This window comes from Sinocyclocheilus anshuiensis, unplaced genomic scaffold (assembly GCF_001515605.1).
Source record: "Sinocyclocheilus anshuiensis isolate Anshui unplaced genomic scaffold, SAMN03320099.WGS_v1.1 scaffold997, whole genome shotgun sequence".
In the NCBI taxonomy this organism is placed as follows: Eukaryota; Metazoa; Chordata; class Actinopteri; order Cypriniformes; family Cyprinidae; genus Sinocyclocheilus; species Sinocyclocheilus anshuiensis.
In genome coordinates this window covers 208,576-216,783 of record NW_015555715.1, presented here as the reverse complement: position 1 = coordinate 216,783, position 8,208 = coordinate 208,576, and the positions used below count along the sequence as shown (strand labels likewise).

Sequence of the window (8,208 nt, the reverse complement as noted above, 5' to 3'; positions counted from 1 at the left end):
ACAATCAGCTTGTAACACTCCAAAGAGAAAGGAAAACTTGAAATCGCGTCATATGACCCCTTTAAATGCTAAAAGCTCCTTCCCCCACCATTTCATCAAATATAGACGAAACAACATTGATGCATTCCAGTGTTCTCAGCCCTTTGAATGATCATCTGAAGTAAGGCTAAGTGTGTCTCAATTGCCTGACCTTTTGTTGGTTTCGGTATGGTCGAGATCACCTTGACATAAGATGCACTTTCTTTTCTCAAACCAGTGGTTCTCTTAGTCCCCAAATCTCTCCATTGGCTCCAAGCTCTCAGGTCGTTTATTTGTAAATGAAGCCCCATCATGGCATGAGACTCTTTCTCTACTGCTGTTGTTGTGAAAAAGCCTTTTTGTTTAACACTCACACAATTCTTCCTTTATTTTGATAGGACAATGACCACCAGCTTCGGCTGATTGCAGGCATCACGAGACATCTCCTAATGCTCAAGACAAACACTGAAGATAAAACAGAGGAGGCTCACAGGTACTTCCACACTAGAAGACTGACAGATGAATCTAGTTCACTCTGTATAGGACTGTGTCTATTATATTTGCTTCAAAACCAGTATTCCAGTGAGCCAGAAAGCAAAGGAAATGCAAGTGCGGTGAATGTGAATGATGAGATGTCTTCTCTAAGTGATTAAAGACACACCCCTTTGCCCCGTCGAGACAGCTCAACGCATTCTGAAACTCCCACCCGTTTATTTGGGCTTGACTCATTGTGTCCACGGTGGTGCCGTCACCAGCCCTTTCACACTTTTGGAATGCTGCCCTCTCTCAATGCATTCTACAGCACTCTGAAATGACTAACTCTCTGCTCCCCCTTTAACAAAGTGCGCTGAATGTGCTGAACCAGTCCTGGTCAGTAGATGTGTCTTTGTTATTCAAATAATGCCCATGGCTGAAGGTCCCCCCACCTCTCAGTGTTTTCAGAATGCCTCCTCATGTTTGTCTGTTGACATCACATTCCTAGAATGTGACATGAGTATGCTGAATGTTCTTTTGCATCAGAGAAGATTATAAAATGAACCGATGAAAGTAGCATACAAATATTTACTATCCATTTGTATTAGGTGCCAACATGTGAGAAGCAGTTTGTTTTAATGATACAGCCAGACACAAAATTGCATTCATGCACATGTGAAAACTACTGATGGACCAATAATCAGTTTGATCATTTTTTTTATGATATTCAATCGGTAATTGTTTCATAGCTGAAGGTCCCCCCACCTCTCAGTGTTTTCAGAATGCCTCCTCATGTTTGTCTGTTGACATCACATTCCTAGAATGTGACATGAGTATGCTGAATGTTCTTTTGCATCAGAGAAGATTATAAAATGAACCGATGAAAGTAGCATACAAATATTTACTATCCATTTGTATTAGGTGCCAACATGTGAGAAGCAGGTTGTTTTAATGATACAGCCAGACACAAAATTGCATTCATGCACATGTGAAAACTACTGATGGACCAATAATCAGTTTGATCATTTTTTTATGATATTCAATCGGTAATTGTTTCATATTTCTAAATAAGTCAATAATTTTCAAACAGGGCCTAAAACTAACATTTTGCAATACCTGCCAATTGCCGGTGACTTAAAAAAAATTTCTGGCCATAAATATTTTTTACTGGCCATGAAACTGTATGTGCATTATTAAATGAAAACAGGAATAACAAATTGGGGAAACACATTTATTTATTTATTATTTAATTTAATTAAAATAAATCAATGAAGAAATATCACTCTAATACTATTAATCTGTAAAGTATTTCATTTTAATTTATATAATAATTTAGATTAAATATTTAGATTGCAAAATGTTTTCTTAAAAATAACAATAATAATAATAATTATTATTATTATATATTATTATGATCATGAAGTTATTACAAAAAGCAGAAATATGAATTTATCGAATTAATTTAAATGGGTTCTGCATATTGGTTATCAGACAGAATCAATTTCTATGTGAAACTTTGCAGTCAACGACCAACTTCACAGAAAGGTACCAGGAGTACCTTTCCAGAAGTTGCATATTATGTTCTCATCATGCATTGTAGGGCTGCACGATATTGGAAAAAACTCACATTGCGTTATTTCTTTTTTCTGCGATATATATTGCGATATGGAAAAAAAAAATCAGATGACTTCAATAGCTCTATTTGAAAAAATTAAATAAAATCAATGATTGGGGTACACTGCATAGTCTTCACTGTATAAATTAAATCTAATAAATCTGTGTTAAAGCTACAGAAGTGATTTTTCTTTGTTTTGTTGTTTGATTAAAATTCATAATACAGAAAGCCTCAGGAACATTAAACTGCTGTAAACAAATATACTGTTACACATCCATTTTCTTTCTCAATTGTTTCCCTTCACCTAAGCCGTAAGCAACTGCGTTTACAAGGATACTTGCAGAGCAGTATTTCAGGCACAAATAGACGCAGAAGTGAACAGTATTCAGTGTTCACGTGCATCTGCGTGGCTCTCACTGAGTCTACACTGGATGCAGCGCGGCGCGACAAATCCCCGACAGTAAACTGATGCCTCGTTCTCTTTATGACGTACTGACACAAAGTTCAAATGATATGCAACGGTCGCTTTGTCGCTCTCCACGATGACGCGGAAGTTTCAACAAAGGATAAACTTTTCTCCACAAAACTCAGTTCACGCGCGTGCAAAACGCACTTTTGCGCGCTCAAAATATGATCTTTCGCGCGCAGAATTTCGTCAGAAATGTAATTCCATAATTTCCAGCACTGAAAATTACTTGCAGTAGCTCTGCTACTAAATTTATTTAAAATGGATATCTCTGTACAGCTGTCACGTCCGGTGTAGACATCATGTCTGTGTGTGCGCAAAGAAAACAATCAGTATAAATATAACAATCAGTATACTAAACATCGCACACCCTGCGATGTGACTATCGCGGATGCGCACATCGCGATATCGATGCTGAAACGATATATCGTGCAGCCCTAATGCATTGTGTGCTGAACCTTTATCATTTGTCATTTCTTCTAGTCATGCCATAAATCTTCTGAGTAACCTTCCTGTGCGGTGCCTGGATGTTCTGATAGACGTCCCTGTCCAAGGTGGGATGGAAACGTACGGTGGGAAGAACGTGGACACAGTCCAGATACTGCTAGATTTTATGGAAAAGAGGATAGACAAGGTATTGCACTTCAGATGAACACCTGCAAGCTGTTGCTCAGCCATTCCACTTGTTGCTTTTGTTCATGCTTTGTGTGTATTAATCCACTCAGGGGATCAACTATAAAGAAGGCTTGACACCTGTGCTGAGTCTGATGACAGAGAGCTCTAGATACCACAGGGAGATTCGCAGATACCTCAAGGCCCAGGTGCAGGGTTGAGTCCATTCTCAGTGTAATTCACTGCTCTCTAAACTAAGACTATTTGCTTTAATGTTGCTTCTTCAGTGATTTAGATATTCAGCTAAAGTTCACTCAAAAATGAACTATTGTTTAAAATTTACTCACCCTCAGGCCATCCAAGATGGAGATGGAGTTTGTTTCTTCATCTGAAAAGATTTGGAGAAATTGATCCTCTGCAGTGAATGGGTGCCATCAGAATGAGAGACCAAACAGCTGATAAAAACCACATCACAATCACAATAATCCACAAGTAATCCTTGTGAATGAAAAGCTGTGTGTTTGTAAGAAACTAATCCATTATTAAGGTCACTTCTGGCCAAAATACAAGTCTATAATCCATAGTAGCACTTGCCCATGTTGTCCTCTCACACCAAACTCCACTAATATATTTGTTTAGAACTGTTTTGGACTGTTTTCACTTGTAAACAAGTGCTTGTGCTTGATCTGTGCATATTTCTGTTCTGATTCAGACGAGATGACTTTTGCACTGGAGAGGACAATATTATGAATAGAGGACTTGAATTTTAGCCGGTAGCAACGGTTGAAAGTTAAAAACATCTTAATGATGGGTTTGTTTCTTACAAACACACAACTTTTCACTTTACAAGGCGTTAATTGATGGACAGGAGGATTATTGTGATGTTTTTATCAGCTGTTTGGACTCTCATTCTGACGGCACCCATTCACTGCAGAGGATCCATTGGAGAGCAAGTGATATAATGCTAAATTTCTCCAAATCTGTTCCAATGAAAAAACAAACCCGTTTACATCTTGGATGGCCTGAGGGTGAGTAAAGTTTCATTTTTGGTGAACTATTCCTTTAAAGTAAATCTTTATTTGCTGATTAAAGCTTTTATTTTTTCCTTTTTGTACAGGTGTTGCCTCCCCTGAAGGACGTGAAGGAAAGGCCAGAAATCGGCAGCACCGTTCGAAACAAACTGGTGCGTCTCATGACGCATATAGACATGGCAGTGAAACAGGGGGCAGCTGAGTTTCTCTTTGTGCTCTGCAAGGAGAGCGGTGAGAGTTCTGCTTGTTTTTAATGTTTCTAAAAGTATATGAAACTGTTTTGAAAGGCATTTATGTTGCCATTTGTGTGAATTTTTCACTGTTTAACAAAACAAGAATTAATATTGAGCTAATTAGATTTTTTATTTTTGCACATCATTTTCTCCTGTTGTTTATGTGATGCAGTGGATAATCTGTTGAAGTACACTGGATATGGTAATGCTGCGGGACTGTTGATGGCACGAGGGTTGCTGGCCGGAGGCAGAGGAGAGACACAGTACTCATCTGATGAGGACTCTGACACAGAGGAGTACAAGTCAGCCAAACCATTGTAAGTATCTTTTTATGAATGCATAACTGCTGTTCTTATTTTCTTAATGAAGTTCATACATTTGATCATTTTGTGTAGTATTATGGTTTTCTTTCTGCATTCATAAATTATAATGACAATCATTTGTGTTTTTCAGCATTAACCCCATCACAGGTCACATAGAGCACCCAATGCCAAACCCTATGGAGGAGATGACAGAGGAGCAAAAGGATTATGAAGCTCAGAAACTTGTCAGTATGATTGATGAATTATCAAGGTGGGTTTTTATTTTGTCCCAATTAAACATTTATGCAATTGAATATTTACAGTTTGTAAATATTGGGGAATTGTTTTTTACAAATATATTATAATTATTTTTCATAGTTGTATTTTTTATTATATTTTATTTTTATTGTTATTTTTTTTATTGTATTTTACGAGGCTATCAGATCATTTTTTGTCCTAATTTTCTTTGGTTTAAAGAATCCAATTTAAGCACTGAAATTAAGATTTATTCACGCTTACTCCATTCATTTGGAAATTTAGTCATGCAGATATTGTCTGGCTCTTCCATTTCCACTTATTCAGTGGTCAGTTTACATATCAACATGCTTTAACATAAACATCAATTAAAATGTAAATAAGAAATTTGAAGTTAAAGGAAGTTGCCCGTTTTTATTTTAATGCGTGCCTTTTCTGTTGTATTTGCTGCAGTGTAAATTCTAGGCATTGTGTTTTTAGTCTTGCTCACTAATATCAGTCAGTTTCTCTTTGTTTTTCATTCTTGTATGAGCCTGTTCATATTGCCCTCATAGATGACTCCATCCTCTAGAAGCATTGTGCTTGTTTTCTCATCACCCTCCTAAGAGGCTCGATATGTGTGGGGCCGCATTCATGTTGACCTTTTCTTAAACAACCGGTGGCGTAAACTAGTGAGACACCGGTAAGAGGTGTAGCGCCATTGCTCTGTCCACGCTCCTTACCAACCGCTTCGTTAAGACAAGAATCCTCCACCATCGTCCTCTGCCTCATTTACAGCTGGCCTTCCACATTCAGCAGGAGTCAGTGCACACCGACCAGCCACCGTAACCCCGCTGCATTAATTACCAGCTAATTGGCGCACACAGTGGGGTCGCGGGCTCAGGCTCTTTTGTACAATACACTGAGGTTTTATAATACATATACATGGTCCTCTTTTCATACGCCGCCAGTTTTATTTAGCCAGGGTGGTGCCAGACATTGTCCTCGGACGTGAAGTGGTTTGAGACACCGGTTCAATTAGGGGTGTGCATATGTACGTTAGCTGCCGGGCGATGTTAAATAAGTTTGCAAACACAAGAGGAGGCGCCTTTGTCCATCCATAGGGTGTTTGAGTCGTAATGAGAAGCGTGCGCCCAGGAGAGGCAGATTCCTCTTTGAGAATGGATCCTCGTTCCTTCTGTCTTCCTCCTATTCTTTTTATCAGGATGAAGGAGGTGTTGTGTGGGAGAGGGAGGGCTCTGGTGCTCCCCACTACGGCTGCTGGGGAGACGCAACATGTCCATGTAGGAATGTCCCTCCCTATGTCTGCTGCTTGACCTGCTGTCCAATTAGTACTGACTCTCCACCCCATATACACAGAAACACACACACACACACACACAAAACCCTAAGTAAACTCACAATTGCTCCGGCTGCTTATCAGCACATGTGCTTTTGATTAGATAAGAGATTGTCTTGGATTTTTGTTTGCGTTTTCAAGGGATGCAGAGGAAACATCTTTGTTTCCTTCTTTTCAACTAAATATCTTGTTTACACTCATCATGACGTGTGTTTGACATCAAGGAGTACTTTGGCAGACAGTAATGCAGTCAATGCCTGAAAATCAGGGAAAATATAGTTGGAAATTAGGGATGTAACAGTACACAAAAATGACAGTTTGATATGTACCTCAGTTTTGAAGTCACGATTCAGTACTTCTTTGGTGTAGCAGGTGGGAAAAAAACTAAACATAAAATTGCTTCATTCTTCTTTTATTTACTAAACAGTGGTTTACTGAACACATGATTTGTCTTTAAATAAATTGAATTATAATTAAAATTCTTGGCTAATGCTGTGAACTATATAGGGAACCCTATTATTTGCACACTACAATAATATTAAAGGTATATTTTAAGTACATTTTATTTTGAGATATAATAATCAACACTCAAATAAACAATTTTATGCAAGCGTAAATTGCACATAAGTCAGTTTATACCTTAAAAATCTAACAATTACATTTCTACTCCAATTCATTATTGAAATATAATCATTTACACAGTGGCTGTCAACTTGTTTTCATGACAGCAATTATTGGACTGGAGGTGCACTATATAATGTCTAATGAAGTTCACACTGAAACAGACTAGAAGATCGATCTTGAGATTTAGGAATCAATATTGATAAAACTAGGAGTTTCAAATTAAGTTCTGGATGTGCAGTGGTTAAAGGGATAGTTCACCCAAAAATGAAAATTGTATGTTTATCTGCTTACCCACAGGGCATCCAAAATGTAGGTGACTGTTTCTTCAGTAGAACACAAACGGATATTTCCTCCTATAATGTCAGTGGATGGGAATCACGACTTTGAGAGTAATAAAACATACACAAACAAAACCAAATTAAACCCTGCGGCTCGTGATGATACATTGATGTGAAAAGACACAAAATGATCGGTCTGTGCAAGAAACTGAACATCGTTTTTTACCTCTGATTTTCACCGCAATGTCTGAACTGTCCTGAGTGCATTCGCGTCGTTGTCTTCAGCCTGCACGTGAGGCGTCTTCTTCTTGCTTGCTTTACGGTGGATCGCAGACTTATAAGTGCATTACCGCCACCTATCTCTCAAATGGACCATTGACACTTCTAATTGAGATTGTAGATAGAGTGTCAATGGTCCATTGGAGAGATAGGCCGTGTTTCCCATCCACTGACATTATAGGACTGACAGACTGCAACGGTTTGAGTTAAAAATATCCGTTTGTGTTCTACTGAAGAAACAAAGTCACCTACATCTTGGATACCCTGGGGGTAAGCAGATAAACATACAATTTTCATTTTTGGGTGAACTATCCCTTTAAAACAATGCTGTATTTGTTTTGGCGCTTTTCCACTGCGTGGTACGACTCGGCTCGGCACGGCTTGGCTCGCGTTTCCACTGCAGTTCAGTACCTCTTTAGAGTGGGCGGGATTATTCACATGTCGTTATAGTTGTGCCGCCTCTATTGAAAAAATCGCCTCTATTGACTCCTGAAAAAACTTTTTCATTCCGCGTCGCCCCATCAAGCTCTGGCTGGATCCACTCCTCTGCTATCAACGAGAGGAACGTCTGTACTTCCTCAACAGACAACGAAACAGCCACTTTTTGCCTGTTAAAAAAGGTGCGCTCGTTCAAAACAGTTGCGTTCGATCCTTCGCTGGCTGTGCTGATTTAAATCTAGCG

The 8,208-nt window shown here is 38.7% G+C and overlaps 1 protein-coding gene across 1 annotated transcript in view; it reads left to right on the top strand.

Annotated features, from left to right (window-relative positions):
- LOC107672297 (synembryn-B-like) overlaps nucleotides 1-8,208 on the top strand; it is an 18,018-nt gene that overhangs the window by 5,083 nt on the left and 4,727 nt on the right. Inside the window, exons 4-9 of the mRNA XM_016465436.1 lie at nucleotides 417-511; nucleotides 3,057-3,207; nucleotides 3,299-3,394; nucleotides 4,303-4,447; nucleotides 4,622-4,766; nucleotides 4,903-5,022. Of these exons, the coding sequence (XP_016320922.1) occupies nucleotides 417-511; nucleotides 3,057-3,207; nucleotides 3,299-3,394; nucleotides 4,303-4,447; nucleotides 4,622-4,766; nucleotides 4,903-5,022 (752 nt within the window). The remainder of the gene's footprint in view (nucleotides 1-416; nucleotides 512-3,056; nucleotides 3,208-3,298; nucleotides 3,395-4,302; nucleotides 4,448-4,621; nucleotides 4,767-4,902; nucleotides 5,023-8,208) is intronic.